Source organism: Bos indicus, chromosome 10, assembly GCF_029378745.1.
Source record: "Bos indicus isolate NIAB-ARS_2022 breed Sahiwal x Tharparkar chromosome 10, NIAB-ARS_B.indTharparkar_mat_pri_1.0, whole genome shotgun sequence".
Taxonomy (NCBI): domain Eukaryota; kingdom Metazoa; phylum Chordata; class Mammalia; order Artiodactyla; family Bovidae; genus Bos; species Bos indicus.
Window position 1 is genome coordinate 78,913,464 of NC_091769.1, and position 17,793 is coordinate 78,931,256.

Consider the following 17,793-nt stretch of genomic DNA (forward strand, 5'->3'; position numbering starts at 1 on the left):
ACAGTGGTGGATTTGGGGCTGGGAGGCAGTCACTTGTCCAGGAACTGAGGAAAGGGTTCTCTAAGCAGGTGATATTTGAGCTCAGAGCAGAAAATAAGCATCGCATGTTAACTGAGAGAAAAGCATTCAGGCAGAGGAAAGGGCTTAAAGAATACAACTCCAGAAAGGAGACTGAAGCATGATGAGGGAGGGGGCGGGATATAAAATATAACTGGAGACAACTGAAGCCAGGATGAAGCGAGATCATGCCCACACGTGTATAGGCTCTTGGGTGTTATGATATATGTCAAATAGCCTGATAGCATGGGAAGCCGCTGAAGGTTTAAAAAGAAAACAAGACTTATTTAGTAAACACCTGTTGAATACAAGGCCCCACTCTAGACAGGGGCTCCTGCACACACGGAACCCACCCTCCCTGCCTCCTACACCTGTTCTTCTGCCTGTATTTTATTTCCTGGTTAATGGCACCACCATTTACCCAAGTTTCCCAAACCAGAAACCTCTGAGTCATTCTTTCTTCTCACTTCCCACATCTGATTAGTCACTAAGTTCTGTCAACTCTACTAATAGTTCCTACATTAACCCACTCATTTCTAGTCCCACTGCTGCCATCTTCATCTGTACATCTCTGGAATCGCCCTCCCTGAATTCACCCTTCACGCTGCTACCAAAGTGATTGATCCAGAGCATAAATCTCTCTGTACTAAAACTCCTTATGAGAAAACTGCTGCAACAAATGAAGTCCAAGCCCCAGTCGGGGCAGTTAAAGTCCTCCATGATCTAGCCCCTCCGTCATCCACATTCATTTTCCCCCTCCCGCTTCACTTAACACCAAACCATTTGCAGTTTCCCCTTCAAGCCGTGTCATTTTATGCCTCAGTGCCTTTGCTCAGGCTGCTAATCTTTCAAGATTAACCTTGGACACTAACTCTTCCAGAAACCCTTCCCTAAATCCCCAGATTGGACTCAGCAGCCCGTCTCTGTGCTTCCACTTCTCACTGCACCCCGTTGGCACCACCCCTCCTCCACTTGGTGGCAGAGACTGTTCACCTCTATAGCCCCAGCTTGATAGGGTGCCTAGGAAATAGTAGGTACTCGTCACTAAACTTACCGACAGAAGTGACCTTGGATAGTACTCAGCAGGGAGCCAGAGACAGAAGCTGAAAAGAAAACTTCATATCCCATGCTTAGAGCATGCAGCAGAGGGGACCCCACGCAGGCATGAGCAAGTGGGCACATCTCATGAGGGACAAGGGCAGAAGGCTAATTGGCACGGACCTCGCTTCAGCAGAGTTCCTCGAACTCAGAACTATGGCATCATCTCCAAGGACAGTTGTAAGTATGATTTAGTACTCTGTGCATGTTAGAAAACATTAATTTTTAAAGATGAATATTTAAAACATACCATGATTTTTATTTCCCTCCTTTGCTATTTCTTCACATTTTTAAGATATTGGTAGGAAAAAAAAAAAAGGAAGTGAGAAAGGAAGCATTTCATCAAGACATCAGAATTAGTAACAACAACATGGAAGAGGTGAGATCAGATTTATGCAAAAATGTTTCCTGGCCCTGATGCAGGAAGCACGGAAAATGGCCAGTGATCATGCAACAAATATGCTGAATGAAGAAATGAGTGACAAGAAATCTAGCCAATGATACTCATACAATTAGAAGAAGAGTTTGTCCATCCAGAAGAGGACATTCAGGATAGAAGCAGGAAAGGGAGTGTCTGAGGCAAAAATAACAGGAAATCCTTTGATCTCGCACATGAAGAGGCTGTCCTTGTTGGCAGACTGACCCAGTTATACATGGAAAGATATTACCAGTAGACACCCCAATGATACATCCAGTCCTCAATTCTGGGAAAGCTGCCCTGATATATATCCTATGGGAGTAGATGCTGTAATCTCCCTGACCCCAGCACCTGGTCCCAAATGGAAGTTAAACAGTTCTTAAGGAAATAGGAACCCTATTATCCACTCAAAAACTCAGATGATATTTATTCTGAGAGACTGAATGTTCTCTGTGCAAAGCAAGTGTTTGAGCCTGCAATATGGTGACCCAAGTGAAGCGAATTCACCGAGGTAACACCCTCCAGTCCTGAGTGATTGGTTACTATCCCACTTATGCTCTTCCATCCTCAGGAGCAGGTGAGCAGGTGGCTAGACGGGTGAGCACCTGCAGCCCTCAACCATAACGCAAAGGTGAAGAAGGACAGTCTGACAGGAAAGCCACACAGAAAAGCAAAGACAAATAATCACGTTTCTTCAAGAGGGAGGAGATCTTCAGAGAGAGATGCCGTGTGCTTCATTACATTCATTCGTTCATCCAACAAACAATTGCTGGGTTGGGTGCCTGCCACAGCCTGGGTCAGAATGTACTAGAAGCTGAGGTATAAAGATGCTTTATGAAAGTAAAAGATGCTTACTCCTTGGAAGAAAAGTTATGACCAACCTAGACAGCCTATTAAAAAGCGGAAACATTACTTTTCCAACAAAGGAAAAACACTGGTTTTTCCAGTGGTCATGTATGGATGTGAGAGTTGGACTATAAAGAAAGCTGAGTGCTAAAGAATTGATGCTTTTGAACTGTGGTGTTGGAGAAGACTCTTGAGAGTCCCTTGGACTGCAAGGAGATCCAACCAGTCCATCCAAAAAGAGATCAGTCCTGGGTGTTCATTGGAAGGACTGATGCTAAAGCTGAAACTCCAATACTTTGGCCACCTCATGTGAAGAATTGACTCATTGGAAAAGACCCCCGATGCTGGGAAAGATTGAAGGCGGAAGGAAAAGGGGACGACAGAGGATGAGATGGCTGGATGGCATCACCAGCTCGATAGACATGAGTCTGAGTAAACTCTGGGAGTTGGTGATAGACAGGGAGGTCTGGCGTGCTGCAGTTCATGGGATCACAAAGAGTTGGACACAACTGAGAGACTAAACTGAGCTGGGGTATAAAGAGGCTTCTGCCCTCTAAGAATATCACCTTCTTTTGAAGTTTTTCTTCACAGAAGCTCAAAGTGGCCTAAATATTAGTATGTTTAAGGTCTCTGAAAATTGGGATGTAGTTAGATCGAAGGACAAATTATCACTTGAATGATAAATGATAGTGTTTTCAACTCCTCTGTACGGTGTCTTTTCCATGGTGATCCTGTGACTAAATGGTCTTCTCTCTCCAGGAAGCCTCTGAAATCTTCACACAGCAACTAGAACTGCAGCTCCGGAGCTGTGCGGGCTCCCCAGGAGTGCTGGCCACATCTAAGCCCAGGGGCTACTTTCAGGGCTGCTCTGCTCTTACTTCAGAGACGATGTCAGCTGTTTATGATGCGGGAGCCTGAGAACAATGCCAGGGCAGCCTGGCCTCCTGTGTTCTTTACTAAGTGGTTAGTTGCCTGCCCAGTAGACTGAAAGCACCTTCTGCCAAAGAAATGTGAGAAGAGTTGAAAACGTGCTATTTGGAGACTATTCTCCTAGTAGACATCCAGGAGATCTCCAGAGATCTAATTCATCCTCACTTCTCCACAGTAAGTGACTGCCTGCTTCCGGCTACTTTAGTGTGAACCTGAGGGAGAACAAAATGTCTACCCTCTTTCCGTCTTTGCCTTTTCCTTTATAGTTTCATTTCCTTCTGGTTTCAACTGGAACAAACAAGAAATCTCAGATTCTTAATACCTGTTGAACTTCTTAAACATAATTTGAGACTTTGTTTAAAACAAGTTTTCTGGATGATTGTTAAATTCTGATTTTTCAAACTGTTACCCTGGTTTTCTCCCACCAGTGACTGAATTGAATGAGTTTATGGAGATAGTCGTTTTAGATCATTCAAATGGGAGAGATCTGGAACACAGGGTTTTTCTGTTCAAAGCTGAAAGGTTCGTTGGAGCCACATTGTCAGAAGAGAGGGGGCCCATAACAGTTAGATCATCTCAGATTCAACTACAATTGCAACCTAGGATTTTGATGGACCAATCTAAAAATGCGTTTATTACTGTGTTAAGAATCTTGGGGGGAAATCTAAGTAAATGCTTTGCTTCAAAGTGCTACAAGGAATGAATCTCCAAGCACCGAGTAGTATTACAGAGACCAGCTCCAATATGTGACAGGTAAACCTGTCATTCAAGAGCTTTCACATAATTACAGAAACAACACTCACACAAGGAAAAGACAGGAGAATCTACATGTCAGTACCTGGGTGTTCACTGTGGAATTCTTTCAGCTTTGGTGCAGCTTTGAAAATGTTTTAGAATAAAATGCCAGTGAGGGTAGGGCAAAGCCTCCATGAAAGTAGTAAGCAGCCAACACGTAGAACATTTTCAGGGACATTTATAGAAACCCTCTCTGATTTCAGTGGTCAGAAGAACTACCAAAACCACTTCCACATTGGCTCCCACTCTCTCCACTTCCCAATTTCCATTAAAACTCAAGCTGTCAAACGTCCAGAAATTTCCCAGTAACCAATAACCACATCATCATCACCATCACAGGGTGAAGAGACCTTATAGCTATACTATTTTTAGCACTAATAGGGCCTTGGTCTTTCTTGAAACATTACCCAGATGGGGGAGGTCCTAGTGACATCATGGAAGTCTAGAGCAAAGCTGAAGTAATTCCATCCCTGAAATGTTACAATTTCTCATTGCTTCTCTGTGCTTGGTTTCCCCATTAAAATCCTGGCATTGGTTTCTGGTCTGTAATCAGATTTAGTTTGGAATCTGTTTTGTTTTACTAAAAGTAGCCAACAATACTTTTCAGATGAAAATCTGTACTATAGTTCTGCAGAAAAGTACAACCTGATTTAACTATCTGCTGAATTAATCTCCGCTTAACTGGAACTAAAAAGAGAAACAAGAAAAACTGAGGGGATAAAGCACTAATTATTTTTTTTATTCTTATTTTTTACTTTACAATATCGGAGAAGGCAATGGCACCCCACTCCAGTACTCTTGCCTGGAAAATCCCATGGACCGAGGAGCCTGGTGGGCTGCAGTCCATGGGGTAGCTAAGAGTCGGACACGACTGAGCGACTTCACTTTCACTTTTCACTTTCATGCACTGGAGAAGGAAATGGCAACCCACTCCAGTGTTCTTGCCTGGAGAATCCCAGGGACGGGGGAGCCTGGTGGGCTGCCGTCTATGGGGTCTCACAGAGTCGGACACGACTGAAGTGACTTAGCAGCAGCAGCAGCAGCACTTTACAATATTATATTGGTTTTTTAAAAGAAATAAGGGATGCAAAGAATCTGCAAGTGGTAGGATAAAGTAGGGTTCATCTCAAATAGAACTCGACTCCTTTATGTTGTCCTCGCTCCACAACACACAAAACAACTTTCTCTGTAATATCATTCCGTATCTCACTTGCTTAATTAGATGTATAAGACATTTAATGGGCCTGGTGAAAGGCATAGATTATTGGAAAAAATATAAACTTAGATGGTGAAAACGAATGCACCATCCTTGTACAATATAATATAACAAAGCGTTCTGTGAATCTGTGAAATGACGCTAGTGTTTCCACGGTGGCCTATAGCGACCCTACTTTGTTTCTCTGCTTTAATTCACACATTAATTCAGCACATATTTATTGTAAAGCCATAATCCATACATTCATTGACCCTTTAATGTGATTAAGCTATTTTTAATACTAAAATTTATTTTTTACTTGACTTCTATATTGTAGACAGACCTCTACTGCACATGTAATAGTAGTAAAGCAAAATAGTATCAACTTTCATAAAGAATTTGCATAAATAGTCTTCTTTTACTCTTAAAATATTTTCATAGAATCTATACATGTTCAGCTTATTAATATTCAGCTTTTGCCAATTTCCCCCACAACAGCTCTGCTCTGACTTTTCATTATCAGGGCCATGTTCACATGATTCACTCTGACAATTCAACAGTCACAGCGTGATCCAAGAGAGAGATAAATGCATTATTCATGTTTTACATTTATCCTGACTAAAACGTTATCCATGGATGATGATGAAAATGTTCTAAAAGTAAGATTCGGAGATTATGGTGCCAACTGCACAACTCTGTAAACGCACCAAAAATCAGCGAATTTACTAACCCTTTAAATGAGTGAAGTTGATGGTACATAAATTATATCTCAATAAAACTATTTGGAAAACCTATCCATGGATAAAATTATTAGACAAAAACCACCTGTGAAAGCCCAGCCTACACAACTTAGAGTTATTGTGAATCACCAGAGTTAATCACATTATTTCTGAAAGGGTTGCTCTTTGGCTAAGACACTGGGGTCTATGAGCGGCTGCTCGTCGTGATCCCCCCATGAGAAAGCGCAGCAGAGCACAGGAGCCCTTCAGAGGGTGAACCTAGAGTCATCTACTGCTCTTTGAGGGAAAATCTTTTCCCAAACACCAGTTGAACCATTGGGTGCAATTTGTTCTGGTAAATCTTACAGGAGATTGTGATGTTCCATACAGGTCCACACTATGATTAGTAACTACTGCTGTTTTTTTAAAAAAATACTGGTATTTAATGTCATGGGAAAATATTAGTATATATTACATATATGAAGCAATTTTAAAACTTCTAGTTTTACAGATATAGGGTATATATGTCTATGGATATATATATAGAGAGAGAGAAATACATATATATTGATATAGACAGAGCTATACCAAAACTTTAATACTATCTTTAGGTATTAAGAGTAAGCCTAGTAAGCAGCTGACCCTGCTTTTGAAGCACTGACAAAATGTGTTGTGTGCGTGCACAGCCACACATCTGGTTTCACAGAAGAATTCATACACTTTAGGAATTGTTAAATACTGCTGTCCCGACTAATTAACCGAGGTAACTGAAGAGATTAGGGATGGGGGCTTTGGTGTACAAAGTGTTCATCTCAAACCACAGTTACAGCAAAACTAGTTAACCTTCACACACATTTACCAGCCATACGCATAATCCAAAAGTACCAAAGCATTTCCAGAACAAGTGCTTAGCAACAAACAATTGTCAAAAATCCCATCACATCAGAGAAGATAAAAGAGTCTATTTCATTTCCTGCTCCTTGGCTGATCCCACCCTTTGTTCCACGGTTCAAAGCGGATGCGAGAGGCCAGGCCTGCTCTTGGTGGCCAGTCCCCTGGAACCCTTCCTTCCTCTATTCTCTCCTCCCTCTCGGTGGCCCTGGATCCAAGCTGCTCTTGTTCCCCTGAGAGATCATTTGCCCTCTGGAGGCTTTTTTCTCATATCCAGGGATTCTGGGAGCCACATAAATGACTGCACTGGGAAAGGGCCACAGGGCCTATACAGAATAGTATGCGTTTGTGCACAGCAGGTACACCCTCCAACATGTGGATGTTGTCACTTTGTCAGAGTGATTTTTTTTAATGTGCACTTTATCACCCACTTCTGGATGAGCAAGAGTCAACTACTACATTTTATCAAATCTAAAATCCATTGTTTATAACATATTATTTTATGGGCCAATGAGAAAGAAAAATGCAGCTACTTATATAACTCAGTGCTTTCTTACAGCTTGGAATTTTCCACATGGTATTTATCTATCACCCTCTGTGCCCTCACCCTCTGTTTCTTAGAGGAGTGCTCCACTCTAGTCTCTGGGGCCTTCTTCCAAGCCTCTGATGTGCATTCTGCGAGTTTTACACTGAAACTTTCTTAATCTTACCAGAAAGGGTCAACAAGAGACTCCAAGATATTCATTAAGATCACATTTTAAATGGCAATTAAATGTAACCCAGGTAGTACAACCTTTGTATATAATTTAACATGAACAACCATGACATATGCAGCCAAGTGACAACCACCAGGAGATTCTTTCCCCCCTGCACACACACACACACACACCCTGTGAAGAGTGATCACAAGACATACTCCATTTCAGTTCTTAAGCTGAGGAAAAATGCATTCCGTAGAATGAATGAAACTTGGGAACTATGAAACTAATGGTGATCAAGAAGGAACCCAGTCCAGCAAACAATGGGGAGAGTGTACCTCTGGACGCGGGGTCAGGTGTGGTGCATCAGTGTGAGCACCATGCAGGTGCTCCCTGTGTGGTAGGCATGCTGGTCAGTGTTTTTTTAAGCATCATTGTGTCCGGTGGGCCCAACACTGAGCTGAGGCGGATGGTTTTATCCTCATTGTACAGATGAGGAAATTAATCTCAGAGATGTTAAGTAACATGCCAGGGTCACAAAGGAGCCGGTGACAGAGCCCAAATACGAACCTCGTGTCTGACTCCAGAATCCTTTATATCCCCACCACACCAGTTTCCACGCTGGTCTTACAGCACTTGAGTTCTGAGAGCAATTACACTTGTAGTTGGTCTGGTCCCAAGTATTCCTGAAGGGGGTTACTTCAGAATTTTATGGAGAGGAAAAAGGATTGTCTACAGTGATTCTCAATATATGGCATAAGAACTGCACACTAGTGATGAAGTGGTGAGATGAGCCTGTGTAAGTGTATGCATATACACAACTACCAGTTGGGAATCTAGAGGGTTGAATAGGGTGCTCTGGCTCTTTATAGGAAGAAATACCCAGGCTTCTCAGGACCCTACATTGCACAATGGTTATTTGAGTCTATATTACTAGCCACCTCATATTATCAAATATCCTCACTGACTATAGGAACCCACGATTTCACTTATTTGGCAGTTTCAGGCCTGCTGCAAGCTACATACTCATGATTGTCTGGCTCTACTCACCGAAAGCCATGATCAAGACCATCGAAAACAGCTCAGCTCAAATATAGACAGGAGCTCTCTGACCACTCATAGAGTTAATGAAACTCTTTCTAAGGCATGGATCTCATGTGTGAAATGAAAGTAAGGATTAGTGTTGACATTTTCTTCCTTTATATATGCCTTATTTTCCATTTTTGTTTCCTTCACAAAAGACTTCATCATGAAAAAGAGGAAGCCCAAACTGAAGTGAGTTAAAACTTTGCCTCCAAAAGGATTGTGGCTTGGCCCTGAGTTGAGGTAAGAGTTGATGGTGCATATGGGGGTTAGGAGGGGACCACATGGAACTACTTCTCTTGATCTCTCTGCCTTTAGCTCTCCTTCTCAGGCTTTTCTTTTTTGTTTTTAGCTGTACCAGGTCTTAGTTGCGGTATATGGGATACTTTGGTTGCAACATGCAGACTCTTACTTGCAGCGTGTGAGATCTAGTTCCTTGATTAGGGATCACATCTGGGCCCCCTGCATTGGGAACATGGAGTCTTAGCCACTGGACCACCAGGGAGTCCCTCCAGGCTTTCTTTTTCTCTTTTCCTCTTCTGGGAAAGATAAGACGCTGTACCAAAGACATTGCTTTTAGGGATCAACGCTTCTAGACCTCAGGCAGCGACATGGGAACTGGCAGAAGAGAGTCTGTCTGGGCTGAGAGGGATGAAAGTGACATGACACTTGCTCTGGGAAAAGGAGGGTGAATAGCTGCTGTGATATTGCTGATGACCCTGACCTGAAAGCCTGCTGACCTTTGCTTTCCTTCCTCTGTCATCCTTTCTCTCATCTGAAAGTGTGCTTTTCTTATGATTTCTTGTCATATCCTAGGAGATCCCCATATATTTAGGCCCCCAATAATCCAATTGATGTTTTCATCCATCTTCCCTCCTCCAACCTCTCACTTCCTTCTTCCTTGTATTATTATTCCTGTCCATCTTTCCAAGCACTCAAGGCAGAACTGAACCGTAGGCAATGACATAAACTCCTCTCATCAGTCTGAGAGGTTCTGATTCGTGATGTGGGGACTTAAAAGCTCAGCTAAGTTACTTTCCCTCTCCAAGCCTCATGATGTATAAAATGAGCATCTTAATAATGCTGCTTCATATTGCTTTTAGAATCAAATGAGATAGCACACATAAAGCTGTTATAGCGTACCACAAAGCAAGAACTAAATAAATGTGGCTGATTATTGTTTTCCATCCTCTCTGTTATTTGTAAGCCCTCCCCAGACAGCCATTTTCCTTTTTTGCATTTCTTTTCCATGGGGATGGTCTTGATCCCTGTCTCCTGTACAATGTCATGAACCTCATTCCATAGTTCATCAGGCACTCTATCTATCAGATCTAGGCCCTTAAATCTATTTCTCACTGCCACTGTATAATCATAAGGGATTTGATTTAGGTCATACCTGAATGGTCTAGTGGTTTTCCCTACTTTCTTCAATTTAAGTCTGAATTTGGCAATAAGGAGTTCATGGTCTGAGCCACAGTCAACTCCTGGTCTTGTTTTTGCTGACTGTATAGAGCTTCTCCATCTTTGGCTGCAAAGAATATAATCAATCTGATTTCGGTGTTGACCATCTGGTGATGTCCATGTATAGAGTCTTCTCTCGTGTTGTTAGAATAGGGTGTTTGTTATAACCAGTGCATTTTCTTGGCAAAACTCTATTAGTCTTTGCCGTGCTTCATTCCGTATTCCAAGGCCAAATTTGCCTGTTACTCCAGGTGTTTCTTGACTTCCTACTTTTCCATTCCAGTCTCCTATAATGAAAAGGACATCTTTTTTGGGTGTTAGTTCTAAAAGGTCTTGTAGATCTTCATAGAACCGTTCAACTTCAGCTTCTTCAGAGTTACTGGTTGGGGCATAGACTTGGATTACCGTGATATTGAATGGTTTTTGGAAACGAACAGAGATCATTCTGTTGTTTTTGAGATCGCATCCAAGTACTGCATTTTGGACTCTCTTGTTGACCATGATGGCCACTCCATTTCTTCTGAGGGATTCCTGCCCGCAGTAGTAGATATAATGGTCATCTGAGTTAAATTCACCCATTCCAGTCCATTTCAGTTCGCTGATTCCTAGAATGTCAACATTCACTCTTGCCATCTCTTGTTTGACCACTTCCAATTTGCCTTGATTCATGGACCTGACATTCCACGTTCCTATGCAATATTGCTCTTTACAGCAGCCTTACAAATAGCTGTGAAAAGAAGAGAAGGGAAAAAAAGGAGAAAAGGAAAGATATAAACATCTGAATGCAGAGTTCCAAAGAATAGCAAGAAGAGATAAGAAAGCCTTCTTCAGCAATCAATGCAAAGAAATAGAGGAAAACAACAGAATGGGAAAGACTAGGGATCTCTTCAAGAAAATCAGAGATACCAAAGGAACATTTCATGCAAAGATGGGCTCGACAAAGGACAGAAATGGTATGGACCTAACAGAAGCAGAAGACATTAAGAAGAGATGGCAAGAATACACAGAAGAACTGTACAAAAAAGATCTTCATGACCCAGATAATCACGATGGTGTGATCATTGACCTAGAGCCAGACATCCTGGAATGTGAAGTCAAGTGGGCCTTAGAAAGCATCACTACGAACAAAGCTAGTGGAGGTGATGGAATTCCAGTTGAGCTATTTCAAATCCTGAAAGATGATGCTGTGAAAATGCTGCACTCAATATGCCAGCAAATTTGGAAAACTCAGCAGTGGCCACAGGACTGGAAAAGGTCAGTTTTCATTCCAATCCCAAAGAAAGACAATGCCAAAGAATGCTCAAACTACCACACATTGCCCCATCTCACATGCTAGTAAAGTAATGCTCAAAATTCTCCAAGCCAGGCTTCAGCAATATGTGAGCCGTGAACTTCCTGATGTTCAAGCTGGTTTTAGAAAAGGCAGAGGAACCAGAGATCAAATTGCCAACATCTGCTGGATCATGGAAAAAGCAAGAAAGTTCCAGAAAAACATCTATTTCTGCTTTCTTGACTATGCCAAAGCCTTTGACTATGTGGATCACAATAAACTGTGGAAAATTCTGAAAGAGATGGGAATACCAGACCACATGACCTGCCTCTTGAGAAATTTGTATGCAGGTCAAGAAGCAACAGTTAGAACTGGACATGGAACAACAGACTGGTTCCAAATAGGAAAAGGAGTTTGTCAAGGCTGTATATTGTCACCCTGCTTCTTTAACTTATATGCAGAGTACATCATGAGAAACGCTGGACTGGAAGAAACACAAGCTGGAGTCAAGATTGCTGGGAGAAATATGAATAACCTCAGATATGCAGATGACACCACCCTTATGGCAGAAAGTAAAGAGGAACTAAAAAGCCTCTTGATGAAAGTGAAAGAGGAGAGTGAAAAAGTTGGCTTAAAGCTCAACATTCAGAAAACAAAGATCATGGCATCCAGTCCCATCACTTCATGGGAAATAGATGGGGAAACAGTGGAAACAGTGTCAGACTTTATTTTTCTGGGCTCCAAAATCACTGCAGATGGTGACTGCAGCCATGAAATTAAAAGACGCTTACTCCTTGGAAGGAAAGTTATGACCAACCTAGATAGCATATTCAAAAGCAGAGACATTACTTTGCCAACAAAGGTTCGTCTAGTCAAGGCTATGGTTTTTCCTGTGGTCATGTATGGATGTGAGAGTCGGACTGTGAAGAAGGCTGAGCGCCAAAGAATTGATGCTTTTGAACTATGGTGTTGGAGAAGACTCTTGAGAGTCCCTTGGACTGCAAGGAGATCCAACCAGTCCATTCTGAAGATCAGCCCTGGGATTTCTTTGGAAGGAATGATGCTGAAGCTGAAACTCCAGTACTTTGGCCACCTCATGCGAAGAGTTGACTCATTGGAAAAGACTCTGTTGCTGGGAGGGATTGTGGGCAAGAGGAGAAGGGGACGACAGAGGATGAGAAGGCTGGATGGCATCACTGACTCTATGGACGTGAGTCTGAGTGAACTCCGGGAGTTGGTGATGGACAGGGAGGCCCGGCGTGCTGTGATTCATGGGGTTGCAAAGAGTCAGATACGACTGAGTGACTGATCTGATCTGATCTGATCCTCTCTGTTTCAGCTTGTCATTTTCTCTCTCTCTTTTATTCCTGAATGATCTTTCTTCTGTCTCATTCTATCTACGTTTTGGCTCCTCTGGACTCTCACTTCCTCTTGGCTAATTTTACTTCCCCTGTGTTCATGTAAGATGCACTGAAGTTGGGCTGGGAAGGGGACATTGTGTTGTCAACAGCAGAAGGTCTGATGGGAAATTCGCGGAGTCACATATTCATGGGCTATCAAGCAGCAGTGGTCTCTGTGCCCCCAAGCTTTGGCTGGGAAGGAGATGAGACACGTTCACTACCCTCTAGCTTGGCCAGGGAAAGGAAGAGAAGGATCTCTGAGAAAGGACTGAGGTGGAAATAAATATTCAGGGCTTACCACTTGCCAATTAAGGACCCTTCCTCTGAACTGCCATGGAGTTTGTGAAGGGGAATGAGTGATCTTTTGAAGACTTGAACAGAATTGCCTTCTGGGGCCTTGTTCCCTTGTTGGAATTCTGTGATTTCTGGCAGATGAAAGATCAAATCCAATGATGTAGAGCCACTGTGTTTGTTGAAGCAGTTGTGAAGAGAGAGCAGAGAGACAGCAGGAGATGCAGAGCTGTCAGTGACTAGACAGAATCCCCTGTTCACTAAGCCTCAGTCATAGATGAATGTTTTAGGAAGAAATGGTCTCAGGTTAGTAAGCCCTTTACTTACAATAAAAGGGCTTGAGACCTATGCAATACAGGAAGGATAGTGGTAGTATTATTGGGAAGATAGAAAATAATGGTTTGGGTAGGGGGAAATATGCTGAGAGTCTTCCCCTCACCACCCTAATTCCTGTTGCTAGCACAACACCCCAGACACTTTTTTGTCATATGGATCTGATCCAGAGTCTTTGTAACCCTTATCATCCAACATTTTCTTTTTCACTTGCTTACTCTGTCTCTCCAGAGAGAGTGACCTACATGTGAGTGAAAGTGTTAGTCGCTCAGTCGTATCCGACTCTTTGCAACCCCGCCAAGCTCCTCTGTCCATGGGTTTCTCCAGGCAAGAATATTGGAGTGGGTTTCCACTGCCTTCTCCAGGGGATCTTCCCAACCTAGGTATCAAACCTGGGTCTCCTGAACTGCAGGCAGATTCTTTACCATCTAAGCCAATAGGAAGTATGTCTGAGGGCAGGCGTATTATGTCTGATTCAGATGGATCTCCAGCGCCCAGCACAGTGCCTGGAATACCCTCAATGTGGATAAAATATGTTGAATTAATGAATAAGTAAGGCAACTTAATTATTATGTTAAATGTTCTCTGTCTCTATTCATTGTACGTCCATTCCTTCATTTTCCTGAGGTTTATACGTAAGCACAATGAAGAAGAGTAACAGGAAATCTCCCACAAGGATCGATGAGAAAGATGACATCTGTGTCCCAGACTCCAAGGATCCAGGAGAGCTTCAAAATATGTTGAATGGAGGAGAATACGCCCCTTTTGTATCTCCTCCCATATTAGAAAGCAATTTTATCCAGGTAAATGATAATTAAACCCTGAATTAAGTTATGATAACCTCATAATTAATTTTCTCAAAGACAGTGGAAAAGGTTGGAAAAATTATTTTAATATTTTAAAAGGGACTGTGTGATAGAATTAAAGGGGATAGTTTGGGAACTTCAAACAATCTAAACTAATTAATGTAAAAGGAAAATTCACTTCAAATTTCCCCCAACAAACTCTAACCTAGAAATTCTGTCCCAACTCTACTGAAATTATTCTATAATCTTCCCAAAATCACACAAAGAAAGTATGGTCATTTTAAAATACTCTGCCATAGGAAAGCATTCAGATAACTCCTTTCTTAACTTAGGAGACATTTTAAAGAATAATATCTATGACACAACCAGGGATTAAAACGCATTTTCCTTCTTACTTCTGAAGGAAAATATATTTGTTAAATTGTATCAAGGAGCGAAGTTTCCTTCTCCTAAAAATTTACCTACATTATGAATGAAACTACACTTCAATGCATTTGGGAGCAGTTCTAAATTTCCTCTAAACATTCAATATTAAACTATTCAGACAGAGGGTTCCATAATGGTCCAGTGGTTATGATTCAGTGTTTCCGCTGCAGGGGCACATTTTCGACCCCTGGTCCTGGAAGTTTTGCATGCTATGAGATGCCAAAAAAGAAAAGAAAAAAAATTCAGACAGAGAAATGGAGAACTGAATTAAATTATGTAGGGCATACCCTTAAAGTTCTTCAAAGTGTCACAACCAAGTCAAACACAGAACACACCCATTTAAGCAGCTCCTCAGCTGATTCTACATAGAAATGACAACATACAAGAGTCCTCTGCACTGATGGGAGAGCTCTTCACCTCCAAGAAGTCATAGGGAGGGAGGTGACGCCTCTAAGAATACCAATGTTTAAGTCATACCCCAAAACGCACGTGATGTCATGTTTTGATGTAATTCACCTTCTGTGTGCTTCTTTCCTAATAATCTTTTTATTTTTCTTCTGCACCTTTCTCAAATAATCATTTTCAAGCTTTAAAGAACACTGGGGGAGGCAGTCAGCTCTCGATAACTTAGATATGTCCTCATATCAGCCTTCCTCAGTGATCACTGCAGAGAAATAAAGGAAAACAATAGAATGGGAAAGACTAGAGATCTCTTCAAGAAAATTAGAGATACCAAGGGAACATTTCATGCAAAGATGGGCTCGACAAAGGACAGAAATGGTATGGACCTAACAGAAGCAGGAGATATTAAGAAGAGGTGGCAAGAATGCACAGAAGAACTGTACAAAAAAGATCGTCACGACCCAGATAATCACAATGGTGTGATCACTCACCTAGAGCCAGACATCCTGGAATGTGAAGTCAAGTGGGCCTTAGAAAGCATCACTACGAACAAAGCTAGTGGAGGTGATGGAATTCCAGTTGAGCTATTCCAAATCCTGAAAGATGATGCTGTGAAAGTGCTGCACTCAACATGCCAGCAAATTTGGAAAACTCAGCAGTGGCCACAGGACTGGAAAAGGTCAGTTTTCATTCCAATCCCAAAGAAAGACAATGCCAAAGAATGCTCAAACTGCCACACAATTGTACTCATCTCACACGCTAGTAAAGTAATGATCAAAATTCTCCAAGCCAGGCTTCAGCAATACGTGAACTGTGAACTTCCTGATGTTCAAGCTGGTTTTAGAAAAGGCAGAGGAACCAGAGATCAAATTGCCAACATCTGCTGGATCGTGGAAAAAGCAGAGTTCCAGAAAAACATCTATTTCTGCTTTCTTGACTATGCCAAAGCCTTTGACTGTGTGGATCACAATAAACTGTGGAAAATTCTGAAAGAGATGGGAATACCAGCCCACATGACCTGCCTCTTGAGAAACCTATATGCAGGTCAGGAAGCAACAGTTAGAACTGGACATGGAACAACAGACTGGCTGCAAATAGGAAAAGGAGTACATCAAGGCTGTATATTGTCACCCTGCTTATTTAACTTCTATGCAGAGTACATCGTGAGAACGCTGGACTGGAAGAAGCACAAGCTGGAATCAAGATTGCCAGGAGAAATATCAATAACCTCAGATATGCAGATGACACCACCCTTATGGCAGAAAGTGAAGAGGAACTAAAAAGCCTCCTGATGAAAGTGAAAGAGGAGAGTGAAAAAGTTGGCTTAAAGCTCAACATTCAGAAAACAAAGATCATGGCATCTGGTCCCATCACTTCATGGGAAATGGATTGGGAAACAGTGTCAGACTTTATTTTTCTGGGCTCCAAAATCACTGCAGATGGTGATTGCAGCCATGAAATTAAAAGACTCTTACTCCTTGGAAGGAAAGTTATGACCAACCCAGATAGCATATTCAAAAGCAGAGACATTACTTTGCCAACAAAGGTCCATCTAGTCAAAGCCATGGTTTTTCCAGTGGTCATGTATGGATGTGAGAGTTGAACTGTCAAGAAAGCTGAGCGCCGAAGAATTGATGCTTTTGAACTGTGGTGCTGGAAAAGACTCTTGAGAGTCCCTTGGGCTGCAAGGAGATCCGACAAGTCCATTCTAAAGGAGATCAGCCCTGGGTGTTCATTGGAAGGACTGATGCTAAAGCTGAAACTCCAGTACTTTGGCCACCTCATGCGAAGAGTTGACTCACTGGAAAAGACACTGATGCTGGGAGCGATTGGGGGCAGGAGGAGAAGGGGACGACAGAGGATGAGATGGCTGGATGGCATCACCGACTCAATGGACATGAGTTTGAGTAAACTCCGGGAGTTGGTGATGGACAGGGAGGCCTGGCGTGCTGTGATTCATGGGGTCGCAAAGAGTCGGACACAACTGAGCGACTGAACTGAACATGTCATAACTAGATAAGTTATTCCCTTCAACACACACAACCTCTTGTGATTGCTATGTCTTTGGCAGCAAGTTATCAAGGTACCTGATTCAAGTGTGAGCGAAAAAGAACACTGATTATCTCAAGTAAATTGGTGGCTCAGATGTAAGGAGTCTGCCTGCAATGCAGGAGACACAGGTTTGATCCATGTGTCGGGAAGACACCCTGGAGAAAGGAATGGTTACCCACTCCAGTATTCTTACCTGGAGAATCTCATTGGCAGAGGAGCCTGGCGGGCTATGGTCCATGGGGTCGCAAAGAGTCGGACACAACTGAGCGACTAACACAGATACAGATTGAAAGAACCAAAGGGCTGCAACTCATTCGCAGGAACCATCAGGGTCCCGGCTTCTCTCTTTTTGTCCTGTTACCTACAAATTTCTCCCTTGAGGACATCACATGTGAGCAGGACATGACACCTGCCAGCAAGAGAGGGGGTACATCTCCTCTCTGCAACTGTGAGAGCTGAGACCCCTTTCCCAGAGCCACCAGGAGGCTCGGTCCCATTGGCCAGGCCTGAGTACATGCCCCTGCAGACAGCAATCACTGGCCAGGGGATGGGACCACCGTGACTAGTTTGGGTGGATGAGTTCACTCCTCAGCTGGGGGCACCATCCCTGAGGGGTGGATCC

The 17,793-nt window shown here is 42.6% G+C and overlaps 1 protein-coding gene across 4 annotated transcripts in view; it reads left to right on the top strand.

The window, feature by feature from the left end:
- The first annotated feature begins 3,331 nt into the window (after nt 1-3,331).
- Nucleotides 3,332-17,793, top strand: part of GARIN2 (golgi associated RAB2 interactor family member 2) — a 36,525-nt gene continuing 22,063 nt past the window's right edge. The window contains exons 1-3 of one of the 4 annotated variants that reach the window (XM_070796745.1): nt 3,339-3,523; nt 8,889-8,973; nt 14,113-14,288. In XM_070796745.1, the coding sequence (XP_070652846.1) occupies nt 14,130-14,288 (159 nt within the window). In that variant the 5' untranslated portion in view covers nt 3,339-3,523; nt 8,889-8,973; nt 14,113-14,129. Of the gene's footprint in view, nt 3,524-8,888; nt 8,974-14,112; nt 14,289-17,793 lie in introns of all 4 variants that reach the window. The other 3 variants (XR_011568661.1, XM_019969082.2, XR_011568662.1) reach the window with 3 other exon arrangements.